General features: G+C 42.5%; 1 protein-coding gene across 6 annotated transcripts in view; it reads left to right on the top strand.

Moving 5' to 3' along the window:
• SSBP2 (single stranded DNA binding protein 2) overlaps nt 1-18,184 on the top strand; it is a 312,515-nt gene that overhangs the window by 264,411 nt on the left and 29,920 nt on the right. For all 6 annotated transcript variants that reach the window (XR_006281434.1, XM_038402458.2, XM_038402454.2 and 3 more), the window contains 3 exons: nt 4,414-4,449; nt 15,199-15,253; nt 18,097-18,167. Coding sequence is in view for 5 of the 6 variants with exons in the window: in XM_038402458.2 (XP_038258386.1) it covers nt 4,414-4,449; nt 15,199-15,253; nt 18,097-18,167 (162 nt within the window). In the remaining variant the exon portion in view is untranslated. The remainder of the gene's footprint in view (nt 1-4,413; nt 4,450-15,198; nt 15,254-18,096; nt 18,168-18,184) is intronic.

Raw genomic sequence — 18,184 nt, 5'->3', positions numbered from 1 at the left:
TTGTTGACATTTTCTTTTATAAGCAGGAAAAAGGGGGTGTCAGAGCATACAAGATAAGAGTATACAGCTGAAGTAGTTCAGGTTATGGTTTGCCTTAAGCCTACAGTATATGCTGATTTTATAAAAGTTATATCAGTGATTGTTTTTAACTGAGTTTATGCTACCTGCTCTATATTTCATCAGATAGTTTCGTTGTTAGCCTTATAGATGTAACTCCACAGGTCTTTCCATTTAAAACATACCTACCAGAAAAACATGCCCTTTCCCCCCCCCACCCACTCCCACAAAAAAAAATAATAATTCAGAGAAATGGAAAGACTTGATTGCTATATACATTTTTGAAAAATATACTAAATAAAAACAAGGCATTGCCCCATACATGAGGCTCATGGCAATTCCATAGCTGAGCCTGTAGTGAAGTCAGGGACCTTCTCTCTTAACCATTATGTTTATTAAGATTTTGTAATAGATTTTTAATTGTTAGAGATGGGGAAGAGTAGTTTTAAAAGAAGGCCATAATGCATATCTCCTCTTTGCCTCCCAATGAACTGATGTTAAAGGAGAACATAAGGGAGTCTGAGACAGTGCAGGAGGAGGGGAAACAATAAGTTTATGGAGGGGATGGTATGATGGGATAGCCTAATTTTGGCAATTAATTGATCTTTGACTACTAGCAGTAAATATGCCCAATGGCCTGTGATGGGACACTAGATAGGCTGGGACCTGAGTTACTACGGAGAATTCTTTCCTAGGTGTCTGGCTGGTGAGTCTTGCCCGCATGCTCAGTGTTTAGCTGATGGCCATATTTGGCGTTGGGAAGTAATTTTCCTCCAGGGCAGATTGGCAGAAGCCCTGGGGGTTTTTCGCCTTCCTCTGCAGCGTGGGGCATGGGTCACTTGCTGGAGGATTCTCTGCACCTTGAAGTCTTTAAACCACAATTTGAGGACTTCAGTAGTTCAGACATAGGTCAGGGGTTTGTTACAGGAGTGGGTGAGTGAGATTCTGTGGCCTGCATTGTGCAGGAGGTCAGACTAGACGATCATAATGGTCTCTTCTGACTTTAAAGTCTATGATTCTATGAAATATAGAACGAGATGCATGTTGAACATTATCACTTGCTCAGTTGTTTGCCACTGTTGCATCTGATTCCCCGTGTTTGTCAACTCAATGTCTGTTTAGATTGTAAGCTCCCCAGAACAGAGACCTTGATCTAAACTCTCTTTTAAGATGTGGCCTCTCTGTGCTATTCCAGTAACATAAAGGTGGCCCTCGCAGAACACACCTAACCTAGTGGGAGGCTGAGCTGTCTATGTACTTATAGACTTCGTTACTGTGGTAACTGAACACTGCACTTATAGTAAAGAGGTTTTATCTCCCAATATCCCTGTGATGTAGAGAAGTATCATCCTCATTTTACAAATGGGGAACTGACGCACAGAGTAGATTAACTGATTTACCCAAGGTCACACAGGAAGTCTTTGGCTGACCTAGGAATTGAACGCAGATCTCTTTAGGCTTACTTAGGCCAATACCTTTTGCACTACAATCAGGGGTTCTCAAACTTCATTGCACCGCAACCCCCTTCTGACAACAAAATTACGACATGACCCCGGCAGGTGGAGGGGTGTAAAAGCCCAACCCCGCTCGCACTGGTGCGAGTAGAGCTTGGGCTTCAGCTTCAGCCCTGGGTCCCAGCAAGTCTAATGCTGGCTCTGGTGACCCCATTAAAATGGGGTTGCAATTCACTTTGGGGTCCCGACCCACAGTTTGAGAACCGCTGCTACATTATCTATCCTTCTCTGACCCTACAGCAGGGGTGGGCAAACTTTTTGGCCCGAGGGCCACATCTGGGTGGGGAAATTGCTTGCAGGGCCGGGGCAGAGGGTTGCGGTGGGAGGGGGTGTGGTGTTCAGGAAGAGGCTCAGGGAAGGGGTTGGGGCAGAGCAGGGGTGCAGGGTGTATGAGGGGACTCAGGGAAGGGGGTTAGGGTGCAGGAGGAGGCTCAGGGCAGGGGGTTGGGGTGCAGGAGGGGTGTGGGATGTGGCGGGGGGCTCAGGGCAGGGAATTGGGGTGCAGGAGGGGTGCAGGGTGCAAGAGGGGTTTAGGCTTCGGCCCGCTCAGCTTACCTAAAGCAGCTCCAGGGTGGCAGCAGCGTGCACTGGGGCCAGGGCAGGCTCCCTGCATGCCTGTCTCCCGGCCCCAACGCTGCACCATTCTGGGAAGTGGCCGGCACCACATCCCTGCGGTCCCTGGGGGTTGGGGGGGCACAGAGGGCTCTGTGTGTTTCCCTCACCTGTGGGTACCTCCCCCGAAGCTCCCATTGACCACGGTACCCCGTTCCTGGCTAATGGGAGCTTTGGGGGAGGTACCCACAGGCAAGAGCAGCGTATGGAGCTCTCTGCCCCCCCATCCCCACCCTCAGGGGCTGCAGGGACGTGGTGTGGCCGCTTCCAGGAACGGCACAGAGCCTGCGGTGGTGGCTATCCTGCGGGCCAGATCCAAAGCCCCGAGGTGCCAGATCCAGCCCGCGCGCCATAGTTTGCCCACCTCTGCCCTATAGTCAGCCTCAGGGCTGGCTGTAGATGTTTTTGCTGGCCTGGGTAGAAATCATTTCCAGCACCTTCCTTGGAGCAGCCAAGCTTAAAAACCTCCAAAATTCAGCTGGGTCTATGGTATTCCTTCCTGCCCCTTGCACAGAAGATTTTTCAGGGAATGGCCAGTGTAGGCAAGGAATTTCTTGGAAACAGGGTGGGATTTCTGGAGTACAGTGCACTCTGGCTATTTTATGCCAGCATAATAATGTATAGATTTCAGACAGTAAGCCATATTGGAATGTGGAAATCTCACAAAGTAAGTGCTGGTAGACCTTTTACTTGGGATATTAAAAGCTAGATTGAACTAACACTAGAAATTATACTGTAAGGATAAATTCTACTTTGATGGGGAGATGGACAGGAAGGTGCATAATAGATTTTTGCATCTCTCACTTCTAATATTCTGTAATGATTCCCATAAAATTAAGTCTATCTTAATTTTTTTCAATTTCTCATACATTCTGAAGGAAGTCCATCCTTCACAGGTTAGATGCCAAGAGGCAGTTCACATCTTCAATGTGTGAGAGTTTCAGAACATCACAATGTGGGTTCTGAGGATAAATGCAATGGGTTTAAAATAACATTTTTTCCATTTAATAGTGGGGTGTTTTTCAGTGGCCAGCTGAATCATGAGTGGGAAAGATGTGGACCAGACTATGAAAATGTTTGAGAACTGCTGCCTTAGATACATTTATAAAATATTATCTGTCATCTGCAGTCAGATAAGAAACTTCTTTTGGCAAAGTGATTTTCCAGTTTCTTATTTCTCAGCTCAACTTCCTGAGCTGTTACTCTCCAGTATCCTATAGAGAAGATCTATAGAAGTTATTTCATGAAGAAGAAAACTGTATTACTTGCCAGCAGCTGGAGTTCTCAAATCTCCACAAATTGAATTTAATGTTCAATTGGGACCATTGACTCTTTAAAAAGAAAGTTGTTTCCTCAAGCATGCAGAAAGAATACCATCAGTGTCCCTTGAGATCAAAGAGAGTGTCATCTTGTGGTTCTTGATTCAGTTAAAGACTTAATCACATGTTTAAGTCCATCACTGTTCCCTTGCTTAAGACCCATTGACTTAAAGTTAAGCACATGCTTAATGCTGTCCTGAATTGGGCTAATACTCATATAACCTCACTACTAACCTTTTGCCACAAGTTGATGGATCTTTATATTGGATTATTGTAGTTCCTGCAGATGAAGCCTGAAGACAATACTGGTGGGTGCAAGTAACATAACTTGTACCACAGGTTGCAAAGGTTGCCTGCCTTTTTAAAAAGTAACAATGGTTTCTCAGCATTCACACATCATAGAGTGTGGATCTAAAGCGGCTAGTGATTAAGACCCTGATCTTGCAGACACTCAAGCATGTATATTACTTAGTTATATTGACTTCTATAGGGTTACTCAGGTGAGCAGAGTTACACACATGCTTAAGTGTTTTGCAGGATTAGGGCCTAAGAAGCCACCAATGTCTTCAATGTAACTTGATTATTTTCAGTGCAAGACACAACAAATATATTACTGTGTAGGAGTTGGGACACAGCAATCTTAAATTAGAATATTAAGTATCTTTTATTTAATTATCTTTGATTGTGACTCTGTACTGCTCTTTTCACTATAGAGTAACCTTATAGTGAGAGGTTTCCTAGACAGCATTATGTTTAACATCAGTATTTTCTCCCTATCCTCTGCCTGTTCTCTAAAAATGAATTTTAAAAATGTGCTTCAAAATAAGATCCTCAATAAATTTTGGTATGGAGTTCATTTCTCCATTTTAATGGAAAATAAATATATTATTTTGTTTTGCTTTATTTTCTAGATACCGTACTCTTCAGCATCTCCTGGGAATTACGTAGTAAGTATCCTTCTGTGTGTTTGCTCATTAGAATTGATGTTACATGTTATTTAGGCACAGAAATAGTTGTCCAGATGTTAAGAAGAACCCTTGTGTATTGGTTGAGAAGTGAACATCTGATCCGTGTTTAGTTGTTTTGTCTGCCATCTACAGCACATATGTTGGTGTTCATTACCAGAACAGTTATCAGTCTGGTCAAAATTGCCTTGAGTGCTGTGGTTTACTTCAGCATATGTTTCTGTAACCAATGCAATACTTCAGTACTTCAATATAAAAGGAGAAAAAAACAGCCTTTTCTTGGTGACACAATAATGTGCTTGAATTTTTGAAGTGCTGCAGAAGAAATTTCATTGGAAGAACTAGAAAAACTTAAACCTCCCAAAAGATATGTAGCACATCACGTAAGAAGACACTCACAGCTAATGTTTTATGGGACATTTTTACTCTCTGTTGCTTATAATTACCTCCTGAAGGCCCGAAAACTCCTTTTTTCAACAACTACCTGAGTGCTACCCTGTCAGCTGCTGAGTCCCGGTCACTGAGAGCTACAAGGGATAAAACAACCACTATCTTATACTCCTCAAGGTCCTAGTCACTGAAAGCTTTGGGGGATGAGAGGTCTATAGCTGTACTTGTGGAACTGATAGCCTTGCACTCAAATCTGACAAGTACGATCAAGAGGTGCATGACCATTAGATCTCCCTTTAAGACATCTCAGTCCCTGTAGACCTTAGATCCAAAATGAGTGTTACTCCAATGAGGCTCCAAGTGCGTCCTGTACCACAGAGGTGTCTAAGGCTTCTAAGAGCCATGCCTCTTCCAAACAAGACCCAGTACTGAAGACTTTCTCTGTTACATGTCACAACCATATTAGCAGACATTCTACGATGAAGAGATCAGCACCATCTAGCTCTCTCGTGTCCTCGGTACCTGCTTTGATACCCTGGTCTGCATCTCCTGAATAAATGTTTGTGTAGGCTCACCTTTTGGCACATACTAGCCAGATACCCACCTTGGTACTGATATCAACCTCCATCATTCCTCTGGTACCACAAAAGTTCTGGTACTCAAGAGACCTCTTTGTACCTAGTGAACCAGAGTCTTCTCTACAGTCTGCTTCTGCTCATCCTTCAGTACCAAGATCCTCTGGGTCACTGAAGGCATCTTTCTCATCAAGACCTCCCTGATTTCTACCATCCAGGGAGAGCACTTATCACCTCCCATGAAATATATTGAAGGATTTTCTGACTCCAGACTCTGTATTCAGGAATCTCCTGTTTACTCACTGGGACATTATCTTCTCCATATGTGGAGAGAAGGGAGGAGGGGTGACCTTGACCTCCAGCCACCTGAGGTGACCAACAGTGGTTACCTCTTCCTCCCATATCTTATGGTCCATCTCAGTGGCCTTATTGGGCTCCATGGGCCCCGTATTGTCAACAACATCTGACAGGGGAAGGGGGAAGTTTACTCTGCAGTGAGCATAGAAACTTTTGCTCTTTGTTACCTTCACTTCCTCCTCCACTTGAAGAACAAGAGGTAAGGGCTGATAAGGAAGTAAAACCTCATACGAATATTTAATTGTCATAATTAGATGAGGCTGTAATGTCTCCACCACCTTCCATAGCACATGACATTAAACAATTCTAGGACTTGAGGAAGTGAATTGTGGATAGGCTTCAGAATTCTTGTGAAGAAGTCCAGGGCCCTCATCATAAACTACTGAACATTTTACACATTTCAGGTTAGGCATGCATGCCACTCCCAGTTAATGAGGCTCTTTGGAGCCAGACAGGACCATCTGGCAGATTCTGGCTATGGCACCCCCAATTTGCAAATGTGCTGACAAGAAATGCTATGTCCCAGAGGAGAATTCAGAATTTTTATTTTCACCTCCCTCACTGAATTCATAGATTCATAGATACTAAGGTCAGAAGGGACCATTCTGATCATCTAGTCCGACCTCCTGCACAGCGCAGGCCACAGAATGTCACCCACCCACTCCTATGAAAAACCTCACCCATGTCTGAGCTATTGAAGTCCTTAAATCATGGTTCAAAACTTCAAGGAGCAGAGAAGCCTCCCTCCAGTCAACCATGCCCCATGCCACAGAGGAAGGCAAAAAAACCTCCAGGGCCTCTCCAATCTGCCCTGGAGGAAAATTCCTTCCCGACCCCAAATATGGCAATCAGCTAAACCCTGAGCACATGGGCAAGATTCACCAGCCAGATACCCAGGAAAGAATTTTCTATAGTAAATCAGATCCCATCCATCTAATATCCCATCTCAGGGGATTTGGCCTATTTACCCTGAATATTTAAAGATCAATTACTTACCAAAATCCCATTATCCCATCATACCATCTCCTCCATAAACTTATCGAGTAGAATCTTAAAACCAGATAGATCTTTTGCCCCCACTGCTTCCCTTGGAAGATTATTCCAAAACTTCACTCCTCTGATGGTTAAAAACGTTCGTCTGATTTCAAGTCTAAACTTCCTGGTGGCCAGTTTATACTCATTTGTTCTTGTGTCCACATTGGTGCTGAGCTTAAATAATTCCTCTCCCTCTCCTATATTTATCCCTCTGATATATTTATAGAGAGCAATCATATCTCCCCTCAACCTTTTAGTTAGGCTAAACAAGCCAAGCTCCTTAAGTCTCCTTTCATAAGACAAGTTTTCCATTCCTCGGATCATCCTAGTAGCCCTTCTCTGTACCTGCTCCAGTTTGAATTCATCCTTTTTAAACATGGGAGACCAGAACTGCACACAGTATTCTAGGTGAGGTCTCACCAGTGCCTTGTATAACGGTACTAAAACCTCCTTATCCCTACTGGAAATGCCTCTCCTGATGCATCCCAAAACCGCATTAGCTTTTTTCACAGCCATATCACATTGGCAGCTCATAGTCATCCTATGATCAACCAATAATCCAAGGTCCTTCTCCTCTTCCGTTACTTCTAATTGATGCGTCCCCAACTTATAACTAAAATTCTTCCTATTAATCCCTAAATGCATAACCTTACACTTCTCACTATTAAATTTCATCTTATTACTATTACTCCAGTTTACAAGGTCATCCAGATCCTCCTGTATACTATCCCGATCCTTCTCCGAATTGGCAATACCTCCCAGCTTTGTATCGTCTGCAAACTTTATTAGCACACTCCCACTTTTTGTGCCAAGGTCAGTAATAAAAAGATTAAATAAGATTGGTCCCAAAACCGATCCCTGAGGAACTCCACTGGTAACCTCCCTCCAACCTGACAGTTCGCCTTTCAGTAGGACCCGTTGCAGTCTCCCCTTTAACCAATTCCTTATCCACCTTTTGATGTTCATATTGATCCCCATCTTCTCCAATTTAACTAATAATTCCCCATGTGGCACGGTATCAAATGCCTTACTGAAATCTAGGTAAATTAGATCCACTGCATTTCCTTTATCTAAAAAATCTGTTACTTTTTCAAAAAAGGAGATTATCAAAAAATTCCTTGGTTGTGGATGCAGTTAATGAGTGCAGGAGGCAACACAACACAAAAACTACTCCATAAAATAAAGACCAGCTTCTTCACCAAGCATCAAAACTGACACTTGGACAACGCTGGTGGCTGCGAAGAAAAATATAGCAGGTCTCAAACAATCCAGAGGTCATGCCCAGCCCATTTTTCTGGTTTCTGTAGAACTCCTGAACCACAAGCTGAGACCGAGGTATTCAAAGAAGAAAACATCTACTACAACTGCTACATCGCAGCCACCAGCGTTGTCCAAGTGTCAGTTTTGATGCTTGGTGAAGAGTCTAAACCACCCGTTTCACACAAATCTGCTGCTGCACTAACCATCCCTCTTCCCTGCCATTGGATTCTGCCTCTCCCATTTTCAAGCTGCCTGTGAATAACATCCAACAAACGGATTTTGAAGGTTGTAATTCCTATTCCATCCGTTTCACCTCCATCTGTCCCTCCAACCCTCTTCCCCGTTCCTTTTCAGGGACCCATCTGACAATCAGTTGCTGAATCAGCAGGTTCATAGAATCATAGACTATCAGGGTTGGAAGGGACCTCAGGAGGTCATCTAGTCCAACCCCCGGCTCAAAACAGGACCAATCCCCAACTAAATCATGATAGCCAGGGCTTTGTCAAGTCTGATCTTAAAAACCTCTAAGGAAGGAGATTCCACCACCTCCCTAGGTAACCCATTCCAGTGCTTCACCATCCTCCTAGTGAAAAGGTTTTTCCTAACATCTAACCTAAATCTCCCCCACTGCAACTTGAGACCATTACTCCTTGTTCTGTCATCTGGTACCACTGAGAACAGTTGAGATCCATCCTCTTTGGAACCCCCTTTCAGGTAGTTGAAAGCAGCTATCAGATCCCCGCTCATTCTTCTCTTCTGCAGATCAAACAATCCCAGTTCTCTCAGCCTCTCCTCATAAATCATGTGCTCCAGCCCCCTAATCATTTTTGTTGCCCTCTGCTGGACTCTTTCCAATTTTTCCACATCCTTCTTGTAGTGTGGGGCCCAAAACTGGACACAGTACTCCAGATGAGGCCTCACCAATGTCGAATAGAGGGGAATGGTCACGTCCCTCAATCTGCTGCCCCTACTTATACAGCCCAAAATGCCGTTAGTCTTCTTGGCAACAAGGGCACACTGTTGACTCATATCCAGCTTCTCATCCACTGTAACCCCTAGGTCCTTTTCTGCAGAACTGCTGCCTAGCCATTCGGTCCCTAGTCTGTAGGAGTTCATGGGATTCTTCCATCCTAAGTGCAGGGCTCTGCACTTATCCTTGTTGAACCTCATCAGATTTCTTTTGGCCCAATCCTCCAATTTGTCTAGGTCACTCTGGACCCTATCCCTACCCTCCAGGGTATCTACCTCTCCCCCCCAGCTTAGTGTGATCTGCAAACTTGCTGAGGGTGCAGTCCATCCCATCATCCGGATCATTAATGAAGATATTGAACAAAACCGGCCGTAGGATCGACTCTTGGGGCACTCCGCTTGATACCGGCTGCCAACTAGACATGGAGCCATTGATCATGACCCGTTGAGCCTGATGATCTAGCCAGCTTTCTATCCACCTTATAGTCCATTCATCCAGCCCATACTTCTTTAACTTGCTGGCAAAAATACTGTGGGAGACCGTATCAAAAGCTTTGCTAAAGTCAAGGAATAACACATCCACTGCATTCCCCTAATCCACAGAGCCAGTTATCTCATCATAGAAGGCAATTAGGTTACTCGGACATGACTTGCTCTTCGTGAATCCATGCTGACTGTTCCTGATCACTTTCCTCTCCTCTAGGTGCTTCAGAATTGATTCCTTCAGGACCTGCTCCATGATGTTGCCTCTCTCCTAAGTTTAGGAGCCATAGAACCAATTTCACTTCAGCACCAGGGAAAAGGGTTCTATTCCAAGTAATTTCTGGTCTCTAAAAAGAATGGGGGATGGAAACCAGTATTATATTTTAGATATTTCAACAACTACATGAAACAACAGAAATTCAGGATGGTGGCTCTTGCAGCTATAATTCCTTTTCTAGATTCCGGGGATCGGTATGTGACACTCTCTCTTCAAGACATGTATTTCTATATTGTGATTCACCTCTCTCACAAGAGGTTTCTTCAATTTACAGTCAATCACAGACATTTTCAGTACACTTTCAGCTTCTCCTCCTCTCCAAGGTATTCTCAAAAGTGATGAAAGTCAGAGCCATTCACCAATGTCCTCTAGGCATTATTGTCTTCCCTCATCTTAATGAGTGGTTACTCCAGGGCCAATCCAGTCAGGAGGTCCTATCAACACTACAGACGACATGTTCCTTGTTTCACACCTGAGGTGTCCAGATCGATCTTGTAAAGTCCTTTTTGATCCTGGTTCAACAGATAGATTTCATAGGAGCCTCTCCAGATGCCATGATAGCCAGGGCTTACCTACCTGTGGACAGGTTTGTGGTTCTGCAGACTCTTATTCCAAAGATTCAGTTAAGTCCTCAGATTTTGGCAAGGAATTGTCTTCAGCTATTGGGGTAGATGGCGGCGTGCATATTTGTGAGCTAGCATGTCACATCTTGTCTCCACTGTCTCCAGTGGAAAAACCCATCCAAATTCTGTTTGGGAATCCCCTTCTTTCAACCCATTCCAACCACCATTATCTGTTCAGATATCCCTTTTGGGATGGGAAGTGTATCTTGGTCCTCACATCATCCAAGGCAAGTGTCTTCCCAAGAGAGTCATCTACATGTCAACATTCTGGAATTGAGGCAGTCAGGAATGCTTACTCCCACTTTCTCCCACTGATCAAAGCCAATTCAGTCAAGATCATGACGGACAATGTGGCCTGCATGTTCTACAGCAATAGTCAGGGTGGGGCGTGTTCCCCCTCACTCTGTGCCGAACCAATGAAGCTCTGGAGTTGGCGCATTATCAACCACATAGCCATTTTAGCTTCTTACCTCCACGGCATACAAAACGTTACTGCCAACCACCTAAGCAGACACTTTTCTCAGTTACAACTGGGAGTTGGATTCATGAGCCCTCCAGAGTATATTTCTAACCTGGGGAGTTCCAGAGGTGGATCTTTTTGCTACTGCCACCAATGTAAAGTGTAAGAAGTTTTACTCTGGGCAAGACTAGATTCTGCGTCTGGGATGTATTCCCACCAATGCCATTAATCTTGAAAGTTCTCAACAAGATCAAGCAGGACAAATCATTTTGACTGTACCAACTTGGCCAAGACAAGTTTGGTACCTTACCTGATTCAAGTCACATCTTGTCCGCTGCTGAGACTTCCTCTAGATTATCGCCTGTTGTCTTGGGATGCTGGTTGGACACTTCACCCCAATTTGGACATTTTGTGACTTTAAGCATGGCTAGATGGTTCTTGGGGTTAGAGATTTCCTGCTCAACAGCAGTATAACAGGTTTTGTTAAATAGCAGAAAAACATCTACTAGAAATACCTTCAGAAATGGAAGAGATTTCACCTATGGTGTGTCCGTCGACAAGTGCTTCCTATCTGTTCTTTTCTTTCCACTATTCTGGAATACCTGTTAGAATTAAAAAGATCAGTATGAGCTCTTCCAAGGTTCACTTGGTGACTAACAGCTTTTCAGTCATCAGTGGAAGGTTTTTCGATTTTTGCTTACCCCGTAACCTCAAGATTTGTTCAAGATCTGATGAGTCTTTATCCATAGGTTAGAGAACCTGCCCCAGTATGGGATTAAAACCTTGTCCTAAATGGCCTTATGACACACCTCTTTGAACCATTAGCTACATGTTTTCCACTCCACTTCTCCATGAAAACAGCTTTCTTGGAGGGCATCACTTCCACATGGAGAGTGGAATAATGGGGGACTCTAATAGCAGATCCCCCTTTACAGTATTTTGCAAGGAAGAGGTTTCAAAATGGCCACATCTCAAGTTCCTACCGGAAGTGTCCTCTGAGTTTCATCTTAACCAGACCATTCATTTACTGTTTCCCCCCAAAACCACCTCATTTCAAACAGGAAGCTACTTTCCATTCCATTCATGTCAGAAGGGTGATAGATTTTTTTATCTAGACTGGACCAAAGCATTTTGAAAGTCTCCCAGACTGTTTTGATTTAGGATAGATCTAAAAGTTCCACTATCTCCACCCAAAGGCTCTCAAGGTGAATCTCTGGATGTATAATTTCATTTTATGACTCCGCCAACATCTAACCTCCTTCTAGTGTTAGCTCATTCTACCATGTCACAGTGTATGTCTGTGACGTTACTCAAGGATGTTCCAGTTGCTGACATTTTCAGAGCTGCAACTAGGGCTTCAGTACATACTTTTTCCAAGAACAATGCTTTGGTTCATACCTCTAGGTCAGATGTGGCAGTTGGCAGTGCAGTTCTGTCTTCCGTGTTGGAGTCTCTTCTGAAGCTCCCACCATCCTGTTGGAATACTGTTTGGGAGTTATCTGAAATGGAGCACCCGTACGGACATTATTTGAAGAAAGAAAGGTTACTCACCTTGTGCATTAACTGGAGTTCTTTGAGATGTGTGTCCCTGTGGCTACTCCACTACCTGCCCTCCTTCCCTTCTGTTTCGGAGTTGCCCTGGTGGGACTTTGTGGTAGGGAAGGAACTGAGGACAGTTTGCCTGTGCAGCCCTAGATATTGTCACTGTGGGGCATGAAGATGAGTAGGGCTGAACGGGCACCATTACTGATAATCTTTTATCAAAAGTATGGCGGGGGGGAACAAGCACACCTGACAGGAAACACCCATAGGAACACACATCTTGAAGAACTCTAGTTACTGTATGAGATGAATAACCTCTCCTTCTGGTGCCCACAGTTTTTTCCTAACAGTTTGTATTTTTTGACTTTTTTAAAGGGTGTTGAAAAAACTGGAGCGAGTGCACCAAAAAGCTACAAAAATTATTTGAGGGCTGGAGAAAATTCCTTACAGGCAGAGACTTAATGAGTTCAGTCTATTTAGTTTATCAAAAAGAAGAGAGGTGTCTTGATTACAATGTACCTTTTATGGGAGAAAATACTGGGTACTGAATGGCTCTTTAATTTAGCAGACAAAGGCATAAAAAGCAGCAGTGGCTGGAAGCTGAAACCAGATAAATTCATATTTAAAAAATCGGGACACATTTTTAATAGTGAGGGTAATTAGCCATTGGAACGAACAACCAAGGGTCATGGTAGATTCTCCATCAGTGTCAATTTTTAAATCAAGATGGGATGTTTTTCTAAAAGTCATGCTCTAGGGAGGATTTAGGGAAAGTTCTAGGGCCTGCATCACATAGATCAGACAAGATGATCACAGTGGTCTCTTCTGGCCAGTTAATCTATACAGGGATAACTGGATGAAATTGACTGGCCTCTGATACACAGGTGGTCAGATTAGATGATCTAATGGTCCCTTATGGTCTAAACTCCATGAATCTATGACATCTGTAGTGGAACAAATCTTGATAGTAGACACAGGAGGCACTCCATGGTCTTTCTCAATACACTACTGAGGGAGAAGTGCTGGATAGAGACTGGTAGTTGGTAGGTTACATTGCCAATCATTTAAGGGGGTCAGAGGTGTATGTGTATATATGTATGTAGACTGGTATCAGGGACATATTATTATTGGATAACAGATTTGTGTTTAGAATAAAGTTATTTGTTAAATTTATTCATTAACTTGCAGCCAGCGGTATTAACCCACAAATATCTCAAGTATTTTATTTGTACCAGCTCAGAGGCAGGGGCAGCAATAACTAATGCAGCATTACTGACTTTGATTATAGCATAATCCTGGAAATAGTGTTCATGAATGCATTGCTGCTGCTTCAGAGCCAGTAAATGGTGTGTTTTGTAGGGCACACAAAGATTTTTTTCAATTGTTCTAATTCCAAAACTTCCCCCTTCCTTCCAAAAATGTGTTGGTCATATTATAGCAAATCTCAACAATGCCCCTTCAAGCAAACAGTTTCACACTTTGAAATCTCAGTATGCTCCATGACATGAAGTGAACAGAATGGATATTGAAACAAATCATTTTTTTTTATAGCAACTGTTCTATTTTTAAATATTAATACAAACCTATGACAATGAAAACTGCCTTCTAGTAGTAGCAATTTATAGCATTTTTATTATGGAATATTTCTGGGTTAATTTTTTATTGCATATTAGAATATTTGAATCAAAACTGTAACCAGTCAACTTTTCATTTTACTTCAAGATATTACTGTAGCTGCAAATGTGTTACACAAGAAATTATGGTGCTGATGAGCTAAAGAATTAAGTTGTTTAGCACAAAACAATAGGAATAATTTTTTTTAAAGAAAACAAAAAGAACAGCTTGTTTAATAACCAGTACAGTTTGTTTAAATGGTTTGTTTTCACAGAAAAAATTGCAACACAGAAATACAGAAAATTAACAGAAAAAAAGAAAATAGGCATTTCTTATTTTTAAATGGATTTAGCAAATACTAGATGAGCTCCCATTTCTTTTATCTGTAATGTAATAGCTGAAAATCAGCAGATCTGTACTCAGATTTATCAAGCTGATCTTGTGCTGACACTTTGTCATTAATCTCAAGTCATTTATCCTAAGTAATATGTGTACAAATATGAAAAAAGAGAATGTGTGATGTTTTATGAACTGAATTAAACTTACCAGGACCTGGATCTACCAAAGTTTGATCCACACATCCCACAGAGAGAGACTTCTTTCCAGTGGCCGGACTTCCATTGAACACCTTTTCTCCTCCCATATGATCTCTGTACTGTGTGACAGCAGGCAGTAGCTTATTCTGCCAGTGTTGACACTACAGTTAGCAGTCTGCTGCAACACAGTCAGTGAAGAGAGAGCAATACCAGCTGGAAAACTGGCTATAGTAGAGGTGGGTTCAGAGAATCACCTATATATTAACAGCCCTGGACCCTGAACAAAGCATCCCTTCTGTACTCCAGTACTGGCAGACAGTAGCGGATTTGAGCAGTGGATCTCTCTGGATCCATGGATCTGCACATATTGGGATTCAGGGCTTGAGCCTGCAGATCCATGGCACTAGCTTTAGTCTGCCCTTGAGTAAATTCACTGGTTTACAAGAAAATAGATGATGGAGTACATCTTTCTTTTGTTCTATGGAAATGTTTTCCTTTTCACCAAAACAACGCACAACCATTATGATGTGCTTTTGTCACTTGGATTATCTTCAGTCTTTACAGTAATATTTTTCTTTTATATTAATGGAATATTTTCTACCCTTTTTAGGGTCCTCCAGGGGGTGGAGGGCCACCAGGAACACCCATCATGCCTAGTCCTGCAGGTATCCAAATCTAATCAGAAAATTTAAGGACAATTTAAATAACATTCTGTGGGTAGGGGTGGGGTGGGGGGGAGTAGGTAATATACAGATTCGGTATTCCAGTTCTTCCTGTGCCCATTTGCTACCAGTGCAGACTAATCCACCTTATATATATTTCAGCAAGCAACAGCCAATAAAAAGCTCTCACTTTTGCACTCTTCTTCTCTCTCTCCCTTCCTCCCTCCCTCCTCGGACTTCCTCCTGCTTTGCTGGAGAGAGGCAGTATGGTTGGTAATTTGATTTTACTTGCTCCTTCCAGGACTCTCAAGACTATTTTTTCTGGTCTCAATTAGGAACAGGAAGGAAAAAGAGAGAGAAAACAGAATGTGCATTGTTTCTGCTAGTGTTGTTCAGTGCACATTTGCCAGCAACTTTTATGTATCCTATGAGACTGTCCCTGGAGTATCCTGCTTAAAGTGGGAGTTTAAAGGAGTGTCCCATAGCTTCTGCTCAGCCAGCTAGCTCTGCATTAAGAAGAGTGGCAAGTGTTTCCCTACATCAAGGTTTTCCAAAGTTCCTGACGTGAACGAAGTATCGGAAGAGGTTGTGGAGGGTGGACACACATAAGACTTCCTCTCCTCCCATGGATAGCATCAGGGATCTGGTAAGCAGGAAGTATTTGCCTCTGATCTGGTGTCTCGACTTAACCGATCTTCACTAGATCAGTCAGACTTCTTCTGGGAATCTTCCACTCCTAAGAAGCATATCTCCTTCTCATCCTCCTTTCATCAACCAAGAGGTCATTGATCGCCACTTCTAGAGACCTTTCCATCTCTGTGACACCTTACATCATCAGATCCACATATTCCTACCTCCCTGCCATCATTACTTGCACAAAGGATAGGGAAGTCCTTTTTAAGAGACAGAAGCAGAGCTTTCCAACCCTTCCATGGAAGTTTTCCTGTACTCATTAAATATGTGGCAATAATTTTAAAAACACAACCTGTAATAGAAAAGAAGGATGACTCCTCTCCTGTTCAATACTTAAGAAGATGACTAATGGGTGCTAGCAGTTAAATATTCAAATATCTCCTAATTTAAAAACAAGCTCCTCAAATAACATGTACTTCTGAAAACATTCAATACAGCAGTAAATTGCCAGTGGCATATGTAAGTGGCCAATGTGGACTATGAACAAGCCTTTTGTTTTGATGGAGGAACGAGAAGCTGTGGAATAAAAATATTCAAGTAACAGCCACCAGGAAAGCTACCAAGGGAACTAATCTCTGCAAACAAAACCCTCCAACTGTTAGTGTCCCAGTGGGCCAAACCACTGGTATGTGTTTAAGACAATAACGAACAGAAAATGAAGCCATGATTCCTTGAGAAAGAGCCATGTTGTCTGTTTTCAGAAGGACCTGGTGTTTGAAAAACTTGTTTCTTAATGACAGCAGAAGAAGCCAAATAGGAATTTTTTTCAATCTCTCTCTCTCTGTCTCAGAGATGGGATGGAGGAGACAATACACTAGAATCTATTTAGTGATATTCCATGCATATAATGGGTTTATTATCTCACCAATCTTAGTTAATGCTTAGAAAGTTGTACCAAAGTAGTGAGGCTCTTGAGGGAAATATACATTGGACTTGATTTTAACACCTTGGAACAGGTATCAAACTTTCTAGCTTTAGCCCAGGATCCATTCCTAATTCCAAGGCACTTCAGTTAGGCATGTGCTTTTCTTCCTTTCACTTTTCTATGTAAGTAGAGGTAATTCTGTTTCAAAGGACATGCACAGGGTCTCCCATTGCCCCCACTTTGTCTCAGAAAATGGTGAAATGTCTGTGCTCTGTTAAGCTCAAAGCTCTCTGAGTCTTTTTTACATTGTTTCTAGGGCAGAGAAAGGGGAGATTTTGTGAAGGAATTGTGGAACGCAGCTACTTGGCTGTCTCTCCACTCTTTCTACAAACATCATAGATGTGATGTCATTCCATTGTTGGATGTGTCCTTTTGCAGATGTGTTCATCACTTGGTAATTCACAGAGACTAATTGTTTTTGTTGGATGGGATGCCCCGACGATGTGTTCTCAACTGCTGTTTTCTTGGGAAAATGTTCTCCGTATGTTCTCTCCCTGGCTACAGTCCTTTTTTGCTTTCTCCTCTCTGCAAAATGTCTATGAGGAGTGCTTACCACTAATGGCAAGCCAGGGTTCAAAACCAAGAATTTCTTACCTACTAATTATTTTCTGGGCCCTGGCTTCTATTCAACCCTTAGTTCAGACAAATAGTTCCATAGGTTTCATTATATTGTCTAGTTAGTTAAAATCTAGATTTTAGCTTTGGAAGTTTTCAAGCCTTAGGGAGAGAGAAGGAGACAGCATTTAGCTGGCTGACAGGCATGAAAATTAGAGCTTTTCATTGGCTGCTACTCACCTGAAATCTGCATGAGGAGGAGCTACCCATTGATCAACCCTGGTGGAAACCAGAGCATATAAGTGTTTAGTAAGTGAGAAATTCTCCTTTCACAGAGACTGCAGAAAGTAAAGTAATCTGGAAGTTTTAGAAAAAGTATTTTAGGAACTAAGTGGTTACAAATTTTTGATGATTTATAGACATGTTAACAATAATGCATAAACTCAGTCTAGAGGTAGACACAGCAGCCATTTAGGGAGCATTGCAGTTATTTCTTTTCATAGATCTGCCATTTGGCTAAGAATAGAGATACAATGAAATCTTCCACTATAATGCCACTGTGTAACAGTGGCTTAGACACAGGAGAAATATTAACAGAATGATGATAAAGTTTAGTAGGTGAGTAGTTTTATCTCAAGTCACATCTTGGTAATTAAAATAATACTTGTTTCAGATTCAACTAACTCTGGAGACAACATGTACACTTTAATGAATGCAGTACCACCTGGACCCAACAGATCTAATGTAAATATGAACCTGTT

This window comes from Dermochelys coriacea, chromosome 5 (assembly GCF_009764565.3).
Source record: "Dermochelys coriacea isolate rDerCor1 chromosome 5, rDerCor1.pri.v4, whole genome shotgun sequence".
NCBI lineage: Eukaryota > Metazoa > Chordata > Testudines > Dermochelyidae > Dermochelys > Dermochelys coriacea.
The sequence above is the reverse complement of the archived record's forward strand: the minus strand, read 5'-3'. Positions and strand labels throughout refer to the sequence as shown.